This window comes from Equus asinus, chromosome 7 (genome assembly GCF_041296235.1).
Source record: "Equus asinus isolate D_3611 breed Donkey chromosome 7, EquAss-T2T_v2, whole genome shotgun sequence".
In the NCBI taxonomy this organism is placed as follows: Eukaryota; Metazoa; Chordata; class Mammalia; order Perissodactyla; family Equidae; genus Equus; species Equus asinus.
In genome coordinates this window covers 24966927-24991728 of record NC_091796.1, presented here as the reverse complement: position 1 = coordinate 24991728, position 24802 = coordinate 24966927, and the positions used below count along the sequence as shown (strand labels likewise).

General features: G+C 44.4%; 1 protein-coding gene across 4 annotated transcripts in view; it reads right to left on the bottom strand.

Annotated features, from left to right (window-relative positions):
- Positions 1-1462: 1462 nt before the first annotated feature.
- Positions 1463-24802, bottom strand: part of MRO (maestro) — a 36297-nt gene continuing 12957 nt past the window's right edge. For 3 of the 4 annotated variants that reach the window (XM_044774739.2, XM_070513044.1, XM_014846670.3), the window contains 8 exons: positions 22428-22558; positions 17615-17735; positions 10092-10194; positions 8666-8812; positions 7393-7575; positions 4704-4859; positions 3772-3879; positions 1463-3413 (listed from right to left, as the gene is read on the bottom strand). In XM_044774739.2, coding sequence (XP_044630674.1) covers positions 3360-3413; positions 3772-3879; positions 4704-4859; positions 7393-7575; positions 8666-8812; positions 10092-10190 — 747 coding nt within the window. In that variant the 5' untranslated portion in view covers positions 10191-10194; positions 17615-17735; positions 22428-22558 and the 3' untranslated portion in view covers positions 1463-3359. Of the gene's footprint in view, positions 3414-3771; positions 3880-4703; positions 4860-7392; positions 7576-8665; positions 8813-10091; positions 10195-17614; positions 17993-22427; positions 22559-24802 lie in introns of those variants that run through there. The other variant, XM_070513043.1, reaches the window with a different exon arrangement.

The window sequence follows — 24802 nt, the reverse complement described above, 5'->3', positions numbered from 1 at the left end:
AGTGGGCTTCCCTCTAGGCTGCAAGGGCCCTTGGGAGTCCTTGATGCTCCCACAAATGAACATCCCCTCCCCCATTCCTTCCCGCTTGGAGGCTGCCCATGGTCCCAGATTGCAGCCTTTAGGGGAAGGAGTGAAGATTTTTCTTACCCTGTTCCACCTCCTCAGAGGGGGGTTCCAGCCTCTCTGCCCTCCATCATATGGCTGCATGGGTCCCTCCAACATTTTTTGTGTTGTGTTTGGATATCCTCTGTTGGAGTACAAATGACCTTTTCATTGTATATTGGAGGCGAAAGATTACTGGAAAGACTCACTCCAACATGACGCTTATGTCACTCTCCTAACCTCTTTTTTGTGCATGTGTATCTGTTACCCTTCTATCATGGAAATACATAGTTTTAGTACTTTTGTCTTTTGACCTTCATCTTAGCTTCATAGGTGGTTAATCTACTTTTACTGTATATTTGCCTTTCCAGTGATTTTACTGTTTGTTCGTTGTTGTTGTTGTTTTGATAATTTTCTTGTTACTATTTGTGGTCTTCTCTTTTCCACTTTAAGTCCTTTTAGCACTTCTTGTAAGGCTGGTTATTTGGTGATAAACTCCTTTAGTTTTTGCTTGTCTGGCAAACTCTTTATGTCTCCTTCCATTCTGAATGATAACCTTGCCAGGTGGCATATTCTTAGCTGTAGGCTTTTTCCTTTTAGCACTTTAAATATATTGTGCCACTCCCTTCTAGTCTGTAAGGTTTCTGCTGAGAAGTCAGATGATAGCCTTATGGGGTTTCCTTTGTATGTAACTTGTTGCCTTTCTCTTGCAGCTTTTAGGATTCTCTCTTTATCTTTAATTCTTGACATTTTAATTATAATGTGTCTTGGTGTGGGCCCCTTTGGGTTTATCTTGTTTGGTGCTTTCTGTGCCTCCTGTACCTGGATGTCTGTTTCCTTCCTTAGATTAGGAAATTTTTCAGCTATTATTTCTTCAAATAGATTCTCTGCCCCTTTGGCTCTCTCTTCTCCTTCTGGGATACCTATAATATGGATGTTAGTGTGTTTGATGTTGTCCCAGAGGAGAAATGACATTTTAACTCTCTGATCTACATTCCTGAAAAACATTTTTTCTTCTTGCAGGGAGACATTTGGCCCATTACCTGGTTAACATTTGCAAATTGCTGCAGGAAATTCATTAGCTTGAAAGGAACATGATTACAGCCATTACACTTGGAAACAGAAGGTGGGGCGTTAATTATTAACAAGAGATCACCCAAAAGATACAACACAGAATTACTAACAGAGCTTTTGGGACTGTTAGGGCAGAATGAACAGAGCCCATTTAAGCCATCTCGGGAGTATAAAAAAGCACTCCTTTTGCCCTGAGCATTCCCAACACCCCCACAAGAGCCCAGAGGGAAAGAACAACTTGCTATTCTCATTTTGTTATGACACTCACTCTTATTAAAAGGTATTGAGGCACTCTAAAGCCTGTAAGGTACCAGTTTCATGCTTGGCCAAGGCACCAACATTTGCCATTCAATAAATTCAACCATTCTTTATTGAACACTCATGGTGGGCAAGGCTCAAAGCCTCTTGGGGACCTGGTGAGGAGCAGCATGCAGAGCTGTCCCTAGGACTATGATCATTCATTGGGGAGGATCAACATGACCCTCAAATCCCCATACTGCATGTCAGAATGCTCCTCTCTGAAGACCTGGGCAGCTTCAAGAAAAGAAGAAAGAATATCTGGAGAGCTGACTAGGAATGAGGAGCAAATTAACTAACATTTCCTGAGCACCTTCTATGTACGAAGCACTGTGCCAAGTGTTCATTGGTATTTAACTGCATCTTTTGTAACGCAACAACTCAATGAGTTGGGTTATTATAGCCATTTCACAGGTGAGAAAACTGAGGCTTTATGGGCTAACTTACCCAGGTCACAACGGTAAGTGGCAGAGCCAGATTCACACATAGCAGGGCCTGATTCCAGGCCCCATCCTCCCAATTGCTCTGAAGGAAAAGGGCATTTGGAATCAGCCCAGGGAATGGACAGAAACAAGGAAATGGAGGGCGAAGCATTCCAGGCAGTAAGAATTTAGGAAGAGCCAAGGGAAATTATAGGTTGGTGTCTACTATGAAGAATCTTATGTGTGGGCTTGGGAGTCTGTGCTTAACTTGATAAGTAATAGAGGCCTTTGCATATCAAACCATCTCTCCTCAGTAAATTGGGATGCATTGGGTTTAACTAGAACCCAAGGTTTTTCTGAGAACATTTAACACATAAATAAACACAGGAGCAAAAGACTTTCTCTACTATGGCCAGACGGAAACGAATGGAAATTTACTAACATAAATAAACTGAAAACCAACTGTAAGCCATTTTATTTGTCATCAATAAGTTGTGTCATCAACAGATTAAAACAAAAATGTCACAAAAGGACACGGGCACACACACACATACGAATACACATACACACAAACATACGCACAGACATATACATACACCTACCGAGCGTGAACAACAACCATCCCAGGCTTTCCAAAGCATCTCACTTTAGAGACTGCATTTAATTACACAAGGCATTCATTTTTATTTTAAAAGAGCATTTTTGCATTGCTTTATGATTATAAAAGTAATACATGCTTAGTGCAGAAAACTTGGAAAACACAGAAAAGCACAAATATGTGTCTACATTATTTACAACCCTATCTGCTAGCTATCCTACACAGCTGCTGTTTCTCTCTTTACAAAACACTCTCCAGTGTTTATTATAACGTATGAAGCATTCCCTCAATTATTACTCTATTGACTGGAATTCTGCAGGATTCTGTTCACACTGATTATCAGTACTGGTCACACCTGTTAGATTCTCAGCTTCCTTCCTTGTCTTTTCCTCTCCTCTCTCCCCTCCTTTTAAGAAAGACAGATCTCACGAGCAGCCTGAAAGCAGGGACCATGTTTTCTGCATCTCTGCACCCTGAGCACTTAGCGTGGGAGCTATTCTCCTAAGCCTCAGAAATTAAAAATAAAACTAAAAATAAAAGACAGGTGACAGAGACGAACTTAAGAAGGAAAAGGCTGAGAAATAAGCACTGAATCTATATATACTTTAAACGTTTTAAAGGAAGCATGTACCTTCCCATCAAATTTCTGTGGGGAGGAAACTAGATATGTGAAAGCAATTTAGAATTTTACTTGAGATATAATTATACAATTCCATGGTATTATTTTTGCCATCAATTGCTCTCCCAACATCCCCTTTTCTATTACAATCACAGGAGGCAAGCAGAAGCATCGGAAGAGGTAAAAGAGGGGGAATATCAGCCCCCCAGCAATGTGCTCCCAGGGAATCATTTCCCTGCTGCTCTGTTTACAGAATTTTATTTGCGTACAAGAACTGCAGGAGCTCTGGATGATAGTGGCTCTGAAAAAAATTAGCAAAGGTATACATGAGGGAGGATTCAGTAAACCTGGTTGACTATAGAACAAGTAGACAGTGTCAAATGCGGAGCATGAGGACAAGCCATCTGCAGATCTCAGAGGCGGAGGCATCCTTGCCTGTGTTCATCTAATGATCTGAACACAACTGCCAAAATGTTTTGTGCACCATCCTCCAGGCATTTTGCCATTTACATTGCATTATGGGTCAATTACAATTGAGAGATAATTGGCCTGAGTCATTTTATGGGGGGGTCACTCCATGGTGTGCCCTCCACCTTCTGCGTTACCACCAGGAGGGCGGGGACCTCTGGGAGAATTCTCTCCTATTCTCGCTCACTCACCAACTGCCGGCAGAGTTTAGAGTTCCTTTGATCTTCTTCATTCTGGAAGCTGTATTCCTTCCTTTGTCTCAGGAATGGAGAACAGGCTCGAAAAGCTGTTTTGCAAGCCTGAGAAAAATAATGTCACCGTCTTACCGTCAATGATATCAGAGAGTTCTATAATCCCAAGCAAGGAAGACAATTGAACCCAATCTGTGGTCTGGGGGCCACTGAGAGTGTGAAAATCACTTCCAGGAAGTTTGAGAACTTTAACCTTAAAGGATTTATGTTTATAAAATGGACGTGTGTATAGTTTGGGGCTGGTGGGGAGAACATAGCTATATAGTTTAGCACAGCCCTTGTCATTGTCCCGTCAAAGTAGTAGTGGATTCCTAAATTCAATCCCTCTCTCTCCCTCATGTGCGGGAACTTAAAGAAGACAAGTGATTTGATGGGACCCTCCACCCCCGGTGCTTTTGAAACACCCCCTCAAAAGCAGGCCTGAGGTTGATCCAACCCTGTTAGGACATATTTTCTCCAAGAATAAAACAAAAGCTCTATAAGGAATTGAGAAGCCAGGGGTGCGACATGTATAGCAGGCACAGTGACAGAAGCTAATTGGCATGAATAAATATCCTCATGATGTGGGCTGCCGCCCCACGGAATAAACCTGTGCCTCTCTTCCCCCATTAACCAGAGCGTGCCTAGCATGGACAGGCGCTGGGATGGGGCAGGTTGGGCAGGAACAAACAGAAAAGAACACTCTTGCTCAGAGACAGATTACACACTGAGGAGGTACCTTTTCCAGGTTTCACATGGATACACAGCTAAGTGTCCACAACTGAACTGGCAGGAGCTGAGGGTCTGGCATCTCAGCTCAACAGGGCCCCGTCACCAGTCCCTTTATGAATGGCACAGGTTTTCACGCAGGGGGTAGACAGTTGTGGACTTACCCTGGCAACCTGGGGATTCCTATCCTGCAAATGGACCAGGAGGGAATCTTGCGTCTGCTTGACCTGGCTGGCGAAAAATTTCTTCCATTTCCGCCCAGCGAAGGCAGCCAATTGCCCAAACAAGACAAAGGCCGAGTATCTGAGATTGTCATTGTCCTGTGAACGCCCCATGAACAAAAAAACAAAACCCAGGTCATTACCAAGAGGCAACTGCATCAGAGACCATCACAGCCACCCGTACTTTGCGGCACGTTACACGGCGGGCCATCAGATCCCGTCTCAAGCACTTAGCCGGCTGGGGTGGGGGACAGAGTGGAAAGGGGCTGTCTTCAAGGAACCTCTTCTCCGGCAGACAAGAGGGTTAGACTGGGGGATCACTGCTGATACTCCCAGCTTCCCAGCTTTTTCTTCATTACTTAACGTTTTTAAAATCACATATATTTATATGGTTCAAAATAACCAAAAACGTTTATTTAAAAAATTATTCTCCTTCCTAGCACACTCCACCTGCCACCAAACTTCCCTCCCCACAAGTGAGCAAAGTTATGTTTTGTGTGTATCCCTCCAGAAAATTAAGAAGAAAAAAGAAAAAACCAATAAACATCATCTTTCCTATGTTTTTACACAAATGGAAGCATACTCTATCGCTCTTACACAGATTGATTTTTCCATCAATCTATCTGGGAACTCCTCTTTCCATGTCAATACATAAAGACTCTTTCTTTTTTGGCTGCACCATTCGGCCCCTTTTTGTTACTCCCAGCATTTTTGCCAGATCATCTCTCTTTACTTTCGGTCTGCATTTCTCCCATCTTTAGTAGATACAACAATTATGTTTCTTCCCTGACACCCTGCCAGCTTGTAGTCTGAATGGCTGGTTTGCCCCTGAGGGCATGTCACGAGTTCAGCCCTTTCTTCTTCTCCAAGGTGAGCTGTCTAGTCCAAGTATCTCCCTTTCCAGGCGAGGAGACCAAGGCCCAAGGTACATCAGTGACTTGCCCAGAGTCACACCATCAGGTAACAGAGAACCAGGCTAGTAACCCCGCCTCCTGACTCTTGGTGCGGGAACTTTTATATCAATGTTTCCTGGTCCTGTCCAGCTCCAGGTGAACTAGAGGGAACAGGGCCATGACACACCTCCTCAGGGGCAAGGAGCACCTAGAATTGTAGGCCACAGACACTCAGCAAGACTAAAGACCATGATCATTTTGTGAAGTATTTTAAAATACTGTTTTAGCACTTGTGACACATAGAACAATTGCTTTCGTGTTATACTTCCTTTACTGTTCTACCAATGTGTGTGTGTGTGTGTGTGTATGTAATTCAACTAACATTCACTGAGACCTGACTCTATCCAAAGTTCTACCCTGATGCTATGAGATGACAGGGATGTGTAAGACGGGCGCCTGACCCCCTGACAGTCATCTAGTGGGGGACAGGTGCACAAGCGAGCATGGCATAAGGCAGGGAGTGAAGAGCACTATCCTAGAGATACAGACTGGCAGGAAACAACTCTCCATGACTATTTCCAGGTTTCTATACAACCAGGGCTTTCTGACCAAAACTCACAGCCAACCTAGGTTTAAGAAATGACTGCATGGCAAACAAGCACTGGAAATTAGGATAGCACCTTCAGAGAGACTTAGAGACATCTCCTCTGGGACATCTACTTACATTCCAGGGAGGCTAAGTAGAGACCTTCCTCCCCGCTCCCCAGAGAGGACTGGTTTACATTCCAGAGCAAAGGTCTCTGTCTCTCTGAGAGGGAGGAGAGGCAAACGTGCCAGCAGCACCTATATAAGCTCCTGGTTTCATCATTTCAAGGTTTCTCTTTCTCCTGTGTGGTGCAAGCACATCTGGCACTCACTGTGTTACTCCATGGGGAATTAGGTGTGAGGAACTCATGTAAGAAGCTCTATGAGTAAATAAAAGGTCTGTTCTCTGTTCTGTAAGTCTTGTTTTTCCGTTAGTGTGTGTGTTTGTGTGTAACTGTGTGTGTAATCAGTTAGCTTTCAAGGAAGCCATCTCAGAGTCCTCAGTTTCAGACTAAACAATGTATCAGTGCACTTTTTGCACAGTCTGCCTTGTCGCCTGGCAGCTAAGAGTGCAGGCCCTGTTGTCAGAGGGCCTGGCTCCATATCCGCTAACTGGTTCTGAGAACCTTGGGCAAATTATCTAACGTTTCTGTGCCTGTGTTTCCTCACTCATAAAGTAAAAATAATAATAGTGCCTATCTCACAGGGTTATTGTGAAGATTGTATGAGATAATCCATGTAAATTGCCTAGCACCATGCCTGGCACTCAGTAAGGGCTCACTAGATGCTAACTATTGTTATTGTTACATTTATGAGAGAGCGGTGAATACATGTTGGTATTGTCGCCATCATCATCATCATCATCACCACCGTCATCATCATCACCGTCACCATCACCGTCATTATCATCATCATCAGTGTACATATATTCACTTCTCTATTACAATGAAAACTCCTTGAGGGGTAATGATGGAATCCTACACTTCTTTATGTCTTCAAAAACCCCAGCACAGTACTAGCTCTCAATAAGATTTACTAATAAATAAGTAAATAATGGAGACTTTGTTCCCTGAGAAACACACTACCCAGGGCTCACATTTCTAATCCTACTTTGATTTTAATAACCCAAAATTTTTCCAAGTTGTCTCACTTACGTCATCTAACAAAGTCCTGGTCTGAAGAGTGATGTCTACGAAGAAGGAGCCCAAACCTTTCCCCTGGATCTTGCCCAGGATGATGGTCAGAGTCTTCATACTCTCATGGATGACTTCAAAACTCACAGGGTCATACAATCCATGCACCAGCAGGTCTAGGACAATTTTCTTATACTTTCTCACCTGTCGTCAAGGTTTGAAAAGCATTAGTGGTACAGGAATTGCTCCCCATGAGTTGAAAAGCAACTCCACTTCTAATCTTCCAATAACCTAGGACTTGGACTGAGAGACCATGACCTTCTTCAGGATCTGCCGTAACAGCTCTCATCAAAATACAAATGCTTCCATTAACCTGAGCCAAGAGCCCAGCACAGTCTTGGAAGGAGAACGGAAAGAGCAATCTGGAGCGTGGCCTATGGGTAGATGAGGCTGGGCAGGGTATCAAGGAGGGCGGCGGACCTGGATGATCTAGGGATCAAGGGCACACTGGTACCTTTATAGGGGAGAAGAAGAAATGGTCACTGAAGTTGACAGATGCTGAAGGAGATGGGAAAAACATCTTTTACTAAACGAGCACAAATTATTAGAAAATAAACTAAATTCACCAAAGAGGGTGATGTCCAGCTGTGTGTTAATTCTGCCTGCAGCTCTTTTCCCCAAGGCTGATAATACTGAGGTGTGATGACCCTAAGATGACCTCAAATGGTCATGCCTTTGGACAATCTCCTTCCCTCGAGTGTGGGAGGAGCCAGTGGCATGCTTCCAGCCTATCAAATATGACAACAGTGATGGGATGTCATTCCCATGGTCACTTTACATTATATAAGACTCTATCTTAGCAGACAGGAGTGGGAGACACTCTCCCGTGGGCCTTGAAGAAGTAAGCTGCCATGTTGTGAGATGGTGCTTCTAGGAGCCAAGAGTGGCTAGACAGCAAGAAAACAGGGTCCCTTAGTCCTACAACTGGAAGGAACTGAATTCTTCCAACTGCCACATAAGCTTGGAAGAGGACCCTGAGCTTCAGAATGGAATACAATCTATCTGGCCCACACCTTGAGTGCTGCCTTGCAAGATGCTGAGCAGAAGACGCAGCTAAGCCGTACCTAGACTCCTGACCCAAGGAAACTGTAAGACAATAAAGGCGTGTTGCTTTAAGCTCCTAAATCTATGGTGATCTGTTACACAGCAATAGATAACTAGTATATGAGGTACCATATCCAGTCCTGGGGACTCCAGGCCTGAGGGTTGACTGAGCACCACCTTCCCTTCCTACCTTGTCCGGGGTCTCACAGGCCATGGTCCCCAGGCCTCTGATTGCCATGTGACGCTTTTTAGCACTGGGGTCATAGGCTTTTTCTGCCAAGATGAAAAACACATTCTTCAGAGGCTCCTGCTTCTGGAACCTCAATTTCCAAGACACCTGCATGGTGAGTCAAAAATGTATTAATTTGGGAGTGTTCAGAGTCACAACCAACCCCAATCTCAAACCCAACCCCTCCCCCTAAAGAAAATCCTGTGTTGCCTGCTCAATTCTACCCCTTCTTTCTCTATCTAAAGACACCTGATTTTTGCTGGAAATATATTAGTTTGATCTACATACTGAAGAAATTGATGGAGGAATGGGGGAGGGGAAAGGAAAAATAATCTAGGGCTGGTGTTGAGGTAGGTTTGGGGGAATTATGGAGAGAGTGCTCTGGGGCAGCTGCAGCTGTGATGGAGCTGAGAAGAAAGGGGGCTGCAGAAGTGTTGGGGTGAGTTGAGAATAGGGATCCCTTTCACAGGACAAGGGACACTGTGTTCCTTCCATTTCAAAGAAGAATGTCTTGACCCTCCTTCCTTCTGCAGCTCTTCCTCATTTTTCTGCCTAACTTTGTAGCTAAACATCTTGAAAGACATGCCTATACTTGCTTGCTCCAATTCCTCTCTGCCATTCTCTCTTGAAGCCTCTGCAATCAGGTTGATGCCTGCCCTGCGCCCCCACCCCCTGCCCAGTGTGGCTAAATCCAGGGGGCAATTCTCAGTAGTCATCTTACTCAACCTCTCAAGAGCATTTGCCATGTTATTAAAGCACATCTACGAACATTTCAGGACACCTGAAGGATATCCCACCCCAGAATGCACGCATCTGAGCAATTAAGGTTAGAAAAAGAAATGCCTAAATAACACAAACTGGAAAACACTGTAGTGGCTAATGCAGAAAGCTGTACTTCAAAGACTAAGCTCTAAGTAAGAGCAGAGCAAGAGAGGGGTTACCCTCTGCAGTGAGCATAGGAGCCCGGAAACTAGAGAGGCCCTGGGGTTCTGCGCTTCACAGGACATGGCAAGAATCAGAACCAAGACGATGCAAGATCCAAACAAGATCCGAGAAAAAGCCACCACCCCACCCTCCTTAGCTGTGGCAGTGCTGGACACAGGATCCACAGCCCTCTTTGGTGTTTTGGTGATTACCAAACCTCATTATTATTATTCATCACAGTCCATTCTATATTTTATTATTAAGTTAACAGCAAGTTAAATTCTCAACTCATCTTCTTGTTATCCTAGAAACATTCTATCCATGTTTAAAGAACTGTCATCAAACTTTTTTCAGAAAAAGGAACCTCAGTGGAGCGAGGCTAAATAACGCAGACCAGGCAAGCACACATGTCACAAAGCAGCTGCTGGGGAGGGACACTTGTTCATAATATTTTGTGTGAGACCTTGGAAAATAAAGACATCACTGATGTCCTTTTCCTCTTGGGCTGGGCGGTGGGGACGGAAAGGGACTGGCCCAGGATTCTCCTCTGTGCTTGATCCATAGACCTAAAAAAACAAAAATCATCATGTGAGCCACAAACACTCTTTTGAAGCCTCATTGTCAAGGTGCATCATCATACAAAACACTGAGCTGGTGAGGCTATAAAGAGATGACATCCCTGAGGCCTGCCCTCAGGAACCTGTCACCTGGGTGAGGAGACGGAAGAGTTGCATCAAAAGATGAAGAGCAGTTCAAGGCAGCCTGAGAGGAACCACTGGGGTCAAGATGGTCTGCCCCTGGTTCCCATCCCGTCCTACAGCCTTCTTGTATCAGAATCACCAAAGAAAGAGATTCTGGGCACCAACCACAGAGATTCTCATGAGTTGAAGTAAAAAGTAGCCTGAAATTTTGTGTTTTTTAAAGCTCCCCAATAATGTAAATTGGTACTGCATCTTAGAGGGGATTTTTTTATATCATTTCTTACAATTTTAAAAAGCACATATCTTTCAGCAAAGCTTTCATCCTACAGATACATTGGTACATCATATGCTCAAAAACATACATAAAGGATAGGCACCACAGCTTTTAAGGAACAATGTGATGTCCTCTAATAGATGTAATACAAATAAATTACACATTATATGTGACAACCACACAACCATAGGGTGACTACTATGCAGCCATTAAAAAGAATATTGGGGGGCCAGCCCTGTGGCCTCGTGGTTAAGTAGTGGACTTCAGTGGCCCGGGTTTGGTTCCTGAGTGTGGACATACACCACTCGTCAGCAGCCGTGCTGTGGTGATGACCCACATACACAACAGAGGAAGGCTGGCACAGATGCTAGCTCAGGGCGGATCCTCCTCAAGCAAAAAGAGGAAAAGTGGCAACCGATGTCAGCTCAGGGTAGATCTTCCTCACAGGAAAAAAAAAGAATGTTGGGTAGTTCTACATATGCTGAAATGATCTCCAAAATATACTGTTGGCTGAAAAGTACAAATCAGTGTGTAAGGATGCTACCATTTGTATACAAACAAAACTAGGGAGGGGCTCTATATGTACATACATGCCTGCACATACATAGAACAGGGAAGAATACCCGAAAAACTTTAACAAAGATTGCCTCTTCGGGTAGAATCTGAGCAACTGAGGTGGGAGGGAGACTTACTTTCTTCACTCTTTTTTTATAGATATACAGTTTGTAATTTTGCCACATGTGTATATTACTTAAAATATATATTATAAATAAATTATAGCTCACACAGTGATTCTGACCTACGGCCTGGTTTGAGACCCACTAGTGTAAACTAGGGTTTCCAAGACTTCAATGTGCACTTGAATCATCGGAGGATCTTGTTAAAATGCAGGTTTGGACTCAGAGGGGCTGGGGTGGGGGCTCCAGATTCTGCCTTTCCTGTAAGCTCCCAGGGCACCAAGGCAGCCAATCCAAGGACGACACTTCGAGGGTGAGGGTATCGAGTTAAGTGCTACAGAAGTCAGGAGAGGACTGTGGCTGGGACAGCTGTAGAGACCTGCTCTAAAGGAGAGACAGAGGTATATTTGACACGTTGGGGTTCCAATGTGACTCCACGTAGGCAGCATCATGGTCTGGTAGTAATAGCAATGAAAATTGTAAGAGTGGTAAAAGATAAGGCTACAGGAACTGTTAAAGGCCAGTGGTGTAGGACTTTGACTGCTAAAGAGTTTAGTTACAATTGGTTTTGTTTTTGAGGTGAAAGCTACATTACACACAATTAACTATTTTAACAATGCTGGGCAACCATCACCTCTATCTAGTCCCAAAACTTCTTCAACACCCTGAAGGAAAATCTCGTAAATCCCATACCCATGAAGAGGTCACTCCCCATTCTGCCCTCCCACCCCTGGTAACCATGAATCTGCTTTCTGTCTCCATGGATTTACCTGTTCTAGATATTTTATAGAAATGGAATCATAGAATGTTGTTATCTTTTGTGTCTGGATTCTTTCTCTTGGCATAATGTTCTCAAGGTTCATCCACACTGCAGCCTGTATTGGTCCTTCATTCCTCTTTGTGACTGGATAATATTCCATTATATGGATAGATCACGTTTGTTTATCCATTCATCTACTCATAGACACTTTTGGTTGTTTTCGTCTTCTGGTAACTGTGAATGATGCTGCTATGAACACTGATGCACAGGTATGCGTTTGAGTATCTGCTTTCAGTTCTTTTGGGTATATATCTAGGAGTGGAATTGCTGGGTCATATGGTGACTCTATGCTTAACTTTTTGAGGAAAGGCCCAACTGTTTTCCACAGTGGCTGCATGATTTTACATTTCCATCAGCAATATGCAAGTGTTCCAATTTATCCACATCACCAACGTTTGTTATTTTCCATTTTTTTTAAATTTATCATTATTATATCCATCCTGGTGGGCATGGAGTGGTATGTCACTGTGGTTTTGATTTGCATTTCCCTAATGACTAATGTATCTTTTTGTGTACTTGTTGGTGATTTCTGTATCTTTTTTGGAGAAATGTCTATTCAAATCCTTTACCCATTTTTCATTGGGTTGTTTGTCTTTTTGTTTTTGAGTCATACAGTTATTTATATTATCTGGATACTAGACCCTTATCAGATACGTGATTTACAAATATTTTTTCCCATTCTGTAGGTTACCTTTTCACTTTATGATAAGGTCTTTTGATCCACAATAGTTTTTAATTTAGACACAATCTAATTTATCTATTTTCATTGTTGTTGTTGCTCATGCTTAGTGTTATATCTAAGAATCCATCACAAATCCAAGGTCATGAAGATTTACCCCTACGTTTTCTTCTAAGAGTTTTATACTTTTAGCTCTTATTTGGGTAACTGATCCATTTTGAGTCAATTTTAGTATATGGTGTGTGGTTGGGGTCCAACTTTATCAGAACCATTGTCTTTTGTTTGTTTGCGTTTTCAACGTTTTTTTAGGAGGAGAAATGGCAGGCAAGTGGCTGCAGGGGTTCTCAACCCAGGCTGCATCGGAATCCCTGAGAAAATTCTAAATCCCCAATTCCCTGGCCACGCCCCAGACCAAGTCTGTCATCATCTCCAGAGGGGGGCCCAGGGAGCAGTAATTTTTAAAGCTCACCAAGTAATTCCAATGGGCAGTCACTGAACTAGGGTGACTAGTGAACAACCACGTTGGTTTGGCCAGGCTGAGTGGTTTCCTGGGACATGGGACTTTCAGCACTAAAACTGGGAAAGTCATGGGCAAACTGGGACAAGCAGGCCACCCCATTGATTCTTATTGAGTCTCAAAATTACTTAAATGCAGGCAGCTGATAGGACCCAGCCCTGCTAAACAGCTGTGCTTGGGACCATTTGACTCTATTTGACCTGGAGGTGCATGGGGATTTGGTTTCTCTGCCATCTTTGCCCCCCAGCTGGTTTCAGTAATGCTCTCTTGGTCCAGAAGACACTGGAGTGGTCCATGAAAACATCCTTCACCTCCTAGTCTCTATTTCACTTCATCTCTGGCCAGCAGACCTCCCCTCATCACTGCAATGAGGGACCCAAATAAAAACCCAGAAAACTGCACCCCCGCCAACTAGCAAGATTTTCCTTGTTTGAGTAAAGTTATTCTCACAGGCTTCTCACACCTGAGTGTGTATCGTAATCACCTGGAGGACTTGTTAAAACACAGATTCCCAGACCCAATCCTTAGAGTTTCTGATTCTGTACATCTGAAGCAGGACTCAATAATTTGCATTTCTAACAAGCTCCCAGGTGATGCTGGGATGCTGCTGATCTGGGGACCACACTTCGAGAACCACTGCATTAATAAAAGAAGCCACAGTATTACTATTCCATTCCTCTCCAGAATAAGGGGATTTAAAAATTCACACTGAGGAAAAAACATGCTTGGTGGTTTCTTCCTGGGGGTTTTCTGCACACAGCCTTCAGTTTCAACAGAACCTGCCACTCCTCAGGTGGAGCGCTCTGGATCAGAGCTGACAGGTGCCTGTCAATGGGTCTGAGGAGCTTAAAAGAAGCACCAGTCCCGTGGCCTAGTGGTTAAGTTCAGCACACTCCACTTTGGCGGCCTGGGTTGAGTTCCCGGACATGGACCTATACCACTTGCCAGTAGCCATGCTGTGGTGGTGACCCACATACAAAACAGGAAGAGTGGCACAGATGTTAGCTTGGGGCGTATCTTCCTCGGAAAAAGAAAAAGGAAGCAAAGTTCCCTCAAGCTTAGGGCCACTCACTGAGGAGGGCACAGGCCTCATTATGAAACAGCTGGCGTCTCTGTGCCAAGGCATAAGAAAGCCATGCTTGAAGCTTGAGAAAAGTAAAACTGGTCCCCTGGTCTTTACACTGGATCTCTCTTGCAGGATTAGCATAGCAGCTAAGGGCTTTAGTCAGCCAAGGCAGCTTCCCCAAGGCTTCAGACCCCAAGCATCCAGCCTTGTCACTTCTTAACAGGCACATCTAGAATTTAAGGTCATGGAAGGCCGTCAAACAGGGCAGAGTAAATGAGAGCTGAGCATTCTGCGTGGAAGATTCAGCACGTGGTTAGAGAGACACACACACAGCTCCACCTCTGCCAGCAGACCCCTCTCCACCTCCCCATCACAAGATGAAAACTGGTCCAGTTCAACCTCACAAGTTGTCATGGCTGATCTCGATCTTTGGTGCAGGGAAAGCAGAGCATTTCTCATGGTGTTGGCTGGGCTGCCTACCTCAGAATCTCCCAGAGTACTTGTTATAAGCTCCAGGCCTACCCCATAATTATTGGATCTGAATTGAGGGAGCAGAAGTCCTGAGCACTGCATTTTTTTACAAGGCACCTGGTGATGCCACACACATGCAGGTATATAAGAACTCCGCACTGGAAATTAAGTAACTCTAGAATTGGGATACTCCACTAACCTGAGGCCACGCATCAGGAGAGACCCCAGAAGTCAGAGGAGCCACTGGGGCCGAGAGGGCAGACAGGGGAAATGTCAGTGTCTTTGCAGAGAACAAAGCATTGATGGTACATGTTCATGAGGCACACTGAATTTCACCTTCAAAATAAAATTAAAACTGCTTCGAGCTGTAGAGGCTAGGATTTGTGCACCTTTCTTAGATGCTATCCTTAGATTAAAAGTTTCCCTAAAGAATGAAACAAACCAAAAGTTAATTTGGGGTCGCAAAGCCCCTCAGCTGGGCTCTGCACCTCTTGCGCTTGCAGCTTCGTAAAGGACTGCCACCACCGGCATGCCCTCTTCCTGCCCGCAGTGTCCTCCTCCTCCTTTCCGACAAAGTCAGTCCTTTGGACCCAATCCAATCAAACCAAAGGATAACTTCCATCTGCTGCAATACAGGATCTCAGAGAGGAACATTTCAAACAAATTACAAATAAACGTAGGACACAGATTCAGAGATCTCTTAGGTGTTCTAACTCCACCCACCAGCCTGCTCACACCCAAACAGCCCTTGGCAAGGAGAGTCAGGTTTTTCTGATGGGTTTCTCTGGTCATCACAGGTGCCTAGTCTAGTGTGACTGAGACCAGGAGGCCACCTGGCCACCGTGAAGCCAAAGGCATGGCTCTGATTGCAGTTTCATTCATCCCTGTGCACATTCTTCAACACATTCTTCTTCCTCTGGGAAGCGCTTCCCGTGTGTGCGAATAATGCCCTGTTCCCTGGGGTTCACCATCCCCCAGACCCTAGAGTTTGGCTTCATGGCCGCGTTGTGCTTCTACCCAGTCCTCCTGACATACGTAGGTCTGGGCTGACTTAGAAAACTTTACGCTGACTCCAGATGCCTTTGCAAATGTAAATCCTTCTGATTCAAAATATTAGGTTTATGGTCAATAATCCTTTTACTGCTTGAACCCAAGAGGTATACTACGAAGGCCAAAATTACAAAACACTGATCTTCTCTCCTCATCTGTAAAATGAGGGGAAGAAACTGTTAGATTTTTAACAATCTTTCCAACACTGAACTTATTAATGATGATGATAATAAAATTAATAGCTACCATTCCCTGGACACGTGCGTGCCAGGCTCTATATGAAGTCCTTTCTATACACGGCAGAAGCTGCTCTAGCTGATATCTGCTTAACCAACCTGCCAGGTTAACAGTGACTCCCCAGGCGCTCTGTGGACTGTACCGACCAATGCTTGTGTCTATAGTGCCTGCTCTTGACTACTGCTGCACTTCAAGGCTTAGGGGTCAACCCCATGGGCAGGTGGTGAAGTTTGTGCACTCCGCTTCAGTGGCCTGGGGTTCACAGGTTAGAATCCTGGGCACAGACCTACACGCCGCTCATCAAGCCATGCTATGGCGGCACCCCACATGGAAGAATTAGAATAACTTACAACGAGGGTATACAACTACATACTGGGGCTTCTGGGAGAGAAAAAACAAAAAAGCTTACATGACACCTACGCTTATTGTAACTGTGAAATTTAACTAAATACTACATAAACTGATGAAATATGAGTACACAAAGGAAGGAAGTTGGTTCTATGAAAGTAAGTTTGAATATTTCGGAAAGATTTGACCATGGGAATCTAGCAAAAACCTGCTATCTAGTTAGAATTAGAATGGACAGTAAAAATTTGGAAAGTCTTAACAATCTGGAATGATGATTGGGACTGAAGGATTCTGCAGAAAGTGACTTTAAAGTGTCTTCCCGGATGTCTTTAAGTTCTCACTATATTGAAAAAAACCAAAACTAGAACTCATAGATGAAGCATCATGCGTGTGGCTGATGCAAAAAAGACAACTCAAAAAACATCAACTAGTGGGTCCATATTCAAAGAAAAGGCCATAGCCCTATATAAAGATTGATAAATTCTATATTTTAAGATAAAATAAAATATTTGAAGTATGTATCATCTTTTATAATTCTGCTTTAACCAACTTCTCCCATTAATTTTTTAAATCCAGTCCCAATCTCGCAAATAAGAGGGCTTTTCTGTATTTCATTTAATCTTCACAGTAATCTTGAGAGGTAGGTTTCATTATGCCCATTTTAGAGAAGGGGAATTGGAGCTTAGAGTAATGTAAAAATTCACCCAAGTCAAATCGTTAGTAGCGGCAGAGTGGAGTTCCAGACTGCAAACTCTAACCTTTCCATCATCATGTTCTAAGTCTGTATCCAGCTCCCAGACAGTGTCCTGCACGCTGAGCAGATAAGGACACACTGTGTAGGCATTTCAGTTTGAAGCATCAATATCTTCCCTTCAGTCCCTTCCCATCCTAAAGATCTTTGCTGGCTTAATATAATGATCCATAATCCATCTGTTGATCATAGATGGATTGACACACTTTGTGGGGGGAAGAAAAAAAGGCTTCGTGGTCAACATTGCCCACTTCAGCTTTACTAAGAGAATGTCTACGCCCTGTGATACCAATGACCCGAGTGACATTCCAGAAAGGGCTGGGGAGCTCAAGGGGACCGTGTCCTCCTCCCGCTGCAGCCAGGGCTGCTCCCGCCCGCCCGTAGCTGGCCCTTACCTGCGGCGGTCACGTGGGACGGGCGGCGGGAGGGCTGGAGCGCTGTTCCAGGGCAACGCGGAGGTTCCCGGCGTGGTAGCCAGATGAGATGACTCGGCTCAATTTTCCCAATCCTGAATTCCTAGCACAGAAGGGAAATGAGAAGGTGAAGCAGGGTCTGTTCAGGATAATGGGTCAGCACCGTGCTGGAAAGTGAGAATCATATGAGGGGGAAAAAAAGGTTTATATGGTATTGGGGTGGAGGAGGGAATCTCCCTCTGAAACAGACAAGGTTGTTCTAGGTGCCGCACAAGCGATGCGTTACTTCCCCAAACTCTGCTGATAGTTCCCCCTCCTCCGGGTTGCCGTGTTTTCCCGTGAGGATTGGCGCTCCTCCTGCCCTTTGCCGCCACTAGATGGCGCCATCACCCAATGGACGGGTTCCAGGAGCCTCGGCACAGCCGCAGCTGCAGCGCTTCCTGCCATAATCCTGTTGGAGCAGCATTTAATCCAAGGATGGGACACTGTGTTCCAGGCCACGCGGGCTCATTGTGAGTGACTGGTGCACCAACAACTCGAGCTTTAACCGTGCATGCCCCTTCCTGCTCAACAAACACCACAGGTCCTGAAAGAACCGATTTCAATTCTCGCGAATTTAAATGATTTATTGATAAAACAATAACCAAAAAAACCTAAGTATAACAGTAGTTGCAGAATAGGGGAGCCTCCCTCACCCCATCACTCCTCCTTCCCTGGATTCTCCAACCACGTGCATAAATCTATTTATCAATAATTATTTATTGTCTGGCCCTATGTTGGGTAATGTGGGCGATGTCCTAAAATTTAAAAAAATTACATTTTCAAAGACCTCGGAGCTTATTTTTATGCTAACAGATAACATTTATTGAATTTTTCTATGTGCCAAACATTGGGGTAAATGTCACACAGACCGTCTCGTTTGATTCTTACAGCAAACCTGAGGCAAGTACTCATTATGATCCCCATTGTAAGGAAGGGGAAACTGAAGCACCAAGAGATGACCTTGCCAAAAGTCATGCAGTTTGTTAGTGGCAGAGTTAGAATTCAACCACAGGCGGTCTAATTCCCGAACTTAGATGCTTCACCACAATGCTATGCAGTGGGCAAGTTTGTGAAATCTAACTAGGAGATAAGTGGACAATGTAAACCAGAGAACTATGTCAGAGTGGAAGGTTGAAGGCGAAAAGGGAAGGGAAAGAAGACTGATGTTCTTGAGAAAACAAGAAGAATGAGGCTAAAACAAAACCATCTTTGGATTCCGTCCACAATGCACCACTGGTGACCTCTGAATGTGCAGTGTCAACCATGAAGGAGAAAGGAACCTAGCACAACCAGAAGGACCTACAGTTAGAATACACAACTATGTGCTGGGGGGCTTTGGGGAGAAGAAGAAGAAGAAAAACAGAAGATTGGCAACAGATGTTGGCTCAGGTGCCAATCTTTAAAAAAAAAAGAAAGGAAGCTAGACTGCAAAGTTAAGGGGCTATGTGGAAAGAGGAAATTGAGCTATCTTTCTGCAAAAGGAAGGCAATAAATAGACTGAAGCGACAGCCAGGCCAAGTAAAGGCATTTTGGTTTTCTTGTAAACTTTTAAAAACAGAATCAAGCCTGGGCATGTTTGAAAGCAGTTGCAAGGGAGACCTAAGATGTGCTGGTGCGAGTAGCGAAAAGTGGACTAGGAAGAGGTGAAGGGAGGGGCCGAGGGCGCAGGGGAAAGTGTCAGTTGTAGAAAGGAGGAGAGATGCCCCCCTTTGTCTGAAACTGGAAGGCAACCATAGAGATGGAGATACGTCATCATGAAAATGAGAAGGATGCGCGAGTTCAGTTCTTCCAAGTCAGCCTTAATCTTGTCAGTAAATCCAGAGGTGGGTTATCCCCTAGGAGTGGGATAGGACTTGAGAGGACATATTCTTATACTGAACTAATCCATGTAGTGCTTAGAATGACCAAAAAGCAGATCAAATTAAACCACACAGGGCCAGCCTGGTGGCCCAGCGGGTAAGCTTGCATGCTCCACTTCGGAGGCCCGGGGTTCAACAGTTTGGATCCCAGGTGCGGACATAAGCACCCCTTATCAAGTCATGCTGTGGCAGGCGTCCCACATAGAAAGTAGAGGAAGGTGGGCATGGATGTTAGCTCACAGCCAATCTTCCTCAGCAAAAAAAACAGGAGGATTGGCAGTGGATGTTAGCTCAGGGCTAATCTTCCTCAAAAAAGAAAAAGTAAAAAAAATTAAAATAACCCAGAAGACAGAGGCTGCTGGAGAAGGGAACTCTGCACTGCAGTTTAAGGATGCTCAGCCAAATCTCACTGGGGAACCAGGACTGAAATTCACCCCCACTGCATGGACAGAAACACAAGAGGTATGCTATTAATGACCCCTTATGTCTAAAGTTTCCTTATGCAGTATTCAGGTTTTAAGAGATTTGTTAGAGAAGTAATGTCTTCCTCATTTGCCAAATAAGAAAACTAAAATGCAGACAAGTTTTCCTGTTTGGCTTCAAGCCACAAAGAAAATCAGGGGCAGAATCAGAATTGGTACCCAGGAATCTTACTGATCCAACTTGAGCTTTATTAAACACTTCCCACAAAGGGTGTGGACACAGCTAATGGCCCCAGAGAGTCCCAGACACAGCACAAACTTGGCAAGCATCCAAACCAGGTCATGATGCCCCGAGAGAACTAAGATCCTCCTAACATGGCCTTAGGACAGCACGGTTCTTCTGAGAATTTGAGGGGAACGTTGATAATTTGATTGCAATATTTTCACTTACTGATGACATGATGTCCTTTGCACGCCGTAATGATTTAATTTTATTGTTTAATGGCTCTATTTTCATTCTCAATTAAGATTTCCTTATTGTCAGAAGTACACTGGGGCTGATGCAATGGGGGAAATCAAAGAGGGTGATTATTTAGTCTACATTACTGATGAGAAGGGCAACAGGCAGAATGAAATCAATCAACAATTCACTTTTGATTTAGGCTTGGGAAATGGTGAGAAATGACAGTCACTGATCAAAATGGTTTCTCTCTAGTGTCAGGATTTTCAGAAGACCCTCTTTCTGTGATGGTACATGGTCTAATACGGAAACTTGTCTAAAAGGGATGGTTTTTAGTTTCCTCTCTTCCATCTTCTTTCTGGAAATACTCCCAGGTCAAGCCAAACCCTCTCTTGAGTTTCACTTCGAGAAAGAAAATGAGCTGCCTGCTCAGCCACAAATTGGGAATACCAACTTCTCTTTCATTCATTCTTCAAATGTTTATTGAGATCCTACTTTCAACAAGGCAGAGAGCTCGTCAGGTGGCACAATGCTCAGACTGTGCCCTCCAGGAGAACGGACCAGGAGAGGACCTGAGACATGGTCTTACGTGTCTATGGGAATCAGTAAGTGCCATAGAGAGGAGCTGACGAAGAGCATGGAGTCAGGGGCAGTCCACCAGGATATCCTTCATAAAAGAAGGAATGTCGGCACCTGGGCTTCCCAGGAACAGAGTTGAGCAGGGAGAGACAGAGAAGGAAGGCATTGTAGGAGGCAGGTGTGGCACAGGCATGGGGGCCCAGCTGGATGCCGCCGCATGAGCCGGGGTACCTCATGCATCCCAAACTCTTCCACAAGCCACTTGCACCAAGCCCAGAGCCTTGGGAGTCTCTTCTCAAACTTCAGCCCCCATTTGCTTCCCTCTCCGCCACATACCTGGTTTGTTCTAATGTAAAAGCAATGGTCTTTTTGTCCCAAATCTTGAGGAAAGTGGATGCCATAGGGAGAAGCACCAGATTTATCCCTCGGCTTCCCATACCCTCTGGCCCAGGGAAGCAGCCGCCTCCCGATGCCCAGACGGGAAGCGAAGCGAAGGCTCTCCAGTTCTACCGACTCTGTGAACGGAAAGCTGCTCTCAGCCATTTCCTTGTCCAACCCACTGTCTGGTCTGTCTGTCCTGCCTTCTGTTTTCCTGACTTTATTACTTGGCAGTCATTATCACTACTGGAATGAAAGCATAAGTTCAAGTTCTTCCATAGGTAACTGGAGATGATCTCTGAAAACGGTTCACTATTCACTTGACCCAGAAAACCCTGCAAAATCATGCAAATCAAGAGCTTCGTATCTCCATGTTCACGTTAAGAACATCTGTGAAACTGCCCAGACCATCAAAGGTACACATATCTGAAAAGCCACCAAGTCTCTGAAAGATGACACTTTGCAGAAGCAATGCATGCCACTCCATCTAACAATGGTGGAGTGCCCAGGCCAAAGAGTGGGGCTGGACACAGGGCCAGGGGCCCCGAAAGAGTACTGAGTTTTTGCCTTATGTGCTTGAAAATGCAGAGGAATGCTGAACTTAACAGTTTAGATGTTGCCTCTCTGGGCATAGAGTTCATTTAAGAACAAAGCCCCCAGGATGCGTCTCTGGATGTCCAGAGCTCCTGGTCCGCTTAACCCCTCCGTGAGCTCCTCCTGCCACACTGAGATGATCTTTACTGAGAAAGAGAGGATTGTTGCACAGAAGAAAAAATATCGCAGAAGAGACAAAAACTTAGGGCTCGGGAATCAATTCAGCATAAGATGAATGCAAATAAAATTTTTAAAAAACAGTTCAAGTTTAAACATCTTTTCTGAGACATTAATTACTCCCACACAATCACCAATACCCCTTCTTCCAAAAAGTAATCATAAACTTACAGAAACATTTTTACATAACCAACTGGTTCAATCTATAGCAACCAATAAACTGTGCTGAACTGCAATGTTTAATAGAACCAGTAGAATCCGGAAAATGTTCTGTGCTGTCTTACCTGAGCAAGGGAATGAGGAACCATGTGCAACTGGCTTCCAGTTCATTCTGAGGAAAGGCAGACGTAACTAATCCTGGGAACATCGCTGTTCTTTAAGCAAGCTTGGGGCTGACTGTAAGCCACATTTTGTCCTTGAAGATGAAACATAGAACAGATTAGAGTTTTACCACCAGAGAGAAATACATAATAAGACCTTTTCAGGCTATCTGCCCCTGATAATTGCTAGAGATACATTTCAGGCCATGCTGTTTGGCAAACTTTGAAGATTCTCATATTAGTTTCTATTTCTGCAAGGGCCCAGTGAGAAAGCTACACGTGCTTTACTGTGGAAGAGAATAGGATCAATAGACAGCACTGTGAGAGGCCAGATCAACCCCACAGACATGACCACGTGTCATTTCGTGCCTGCTCTTAATGTTCTAAAGCATCCTCATGCTAGTCATCATTCTGTCCTTCCAGTCCTAGGAGGAGGCCATTCTCATCCCTTGTTGACAAGTAGGGAAACTGAGGGGCAGGCAGACTGGGTGGGGGACTTGCCCAAAGCCTCAAAGCTTGTTTTTTTTTTTTTAAAGACTTTTTTTTAAATTTTTCCTTTTTCTCCCCAAAGCCCTCCAGTTCATAGTTGTATATTCGTTGTGGGTCCTTCTAGTTGTGGCATGTGGGACGCTGCCTCAGCGTGGTCTGATGAGCAGTGCCATGTCCGCGCCCAGGATTTGAACCAACGAAACACTGGGCCACCTGCAGCGGAGCGTGCGAACTTAACCACTCGGCCACGGGGCCAGCCCCCTCAAAGCTTGTTGACGGCACTGGGGTCTATGTGTCTGGCTTCCTCTCCTGCTTTGACCAGCCGGAGTTGTGTGGACCCTGTCACTCACCTCTGAAGGTCGTTCTTATTCTCAACAGCCTTCCTCTCTCCCATCCTTTCCACCTCTTCCCACCTGTTTTCCTCTCCGCCCTCTCCTCCACCTTCCTTGTCTCCATTTTCAGTTTGTTGTGGACATTGTTCAATATGCTCCTTCCTCTTGATCTAACCATTAGTCTCAGGGTTGCGTTTACCTTCCTTTTGGTTTTACGTTTACAGGAGAATGCAGTAGAATCCCACTGAGTGACAAGTGTCTAGGCTTATATGACAAAGAGAACAATGTCAGGCACAATTTGACCAACGGAACAATAGACCCATGTCCACAATTTTACAATGTGTGCTGCCGTCATGAAAAATCCAGTCTATTATTAGGACAGCTGACTCTTCTTTGAGAGACTGGAGAAGACTATAGTAGTAGGATATTCTTTTAAAGGGTCATGCGCCGGTAACGATGTTTCAGTCAACAACAGACCGCGTATATGATGGTGGTCCCTTAAGATCAGTACCATAGAGCCTAGGTGTGTAGTAAGCTAGAGCATCTAGGTTTGTGTAAGTACACTGTGATGTTTGCACAACGATGAAATCGCCTAATGCAGCATTTCTCAGAATGCATCCCCGATGTTAAGTGACGCACGACTGTGCAGCCACAACAGATGTATTTCAACAATCCCATCTTTGATCTCATAATGCCAGCCTCCCACCATAGCTCCATCGCATCCTTACAGCACCTTTCCCCATGTTATTCATTTAATTCCTCCGGAAAAGAACAAAAGACCATTTCATTAACACCCATGTGTTCAGGAATCAACTCTGCAGGCCGTAGGTGCCCCGGGCCTGCAGCAGCTTCCTCTCCCTCCTGTTGGCCTCTGTTCCCTCAAGAGACTACACGTGAGATCATCCCCAGAAAGGAAGGGAAAGTAAGACAAGCAGATCACTCAGTTTTACCCACTGGGAATTTTTTTGTAGCTTTAAGTATTCTTGTTCTTACTCTTTCTCGTAACTTCTGGTAAATGAAAGTTGACCACAGTTGAACATAGAGAAAATTTCAGATCTTAGAATCAACCACTATTACCTGTCAAAATGAATGTCTCTTGGTACAATCATTTTGGAGGGGAAGTTGACAATATTATCAAAAGTCTGTGTACATGTGTCCTTTGACTCAGTGTGCCAATGATCATTTACCTAGGGCTGTGGTGATTTTCTGCAAATTAGAAAAAGGAACCCCTTCCTCAAGATGTTTTATGTCTATTTGCCAGAAAATTATCATAATAAGTATTTAAATTTAGTTATTCTGTCTACCAAGTGACTGGTGCCCACGCAGATGAGGCACTTTGCGCAGTGTACAATCTATGCAACTGTATGCATTGGCCCAGTTACCTTATGAATACATATGAAAGATGATGTCAAGATACATGTGAAAAGGTGTTCGTTGAAACATTATTTGTAATAGCAAAAAATTTTTGCAAATGTCCATCAGCAGGAGACAGGTTAAATAAATAAATTAGGGTAGCTT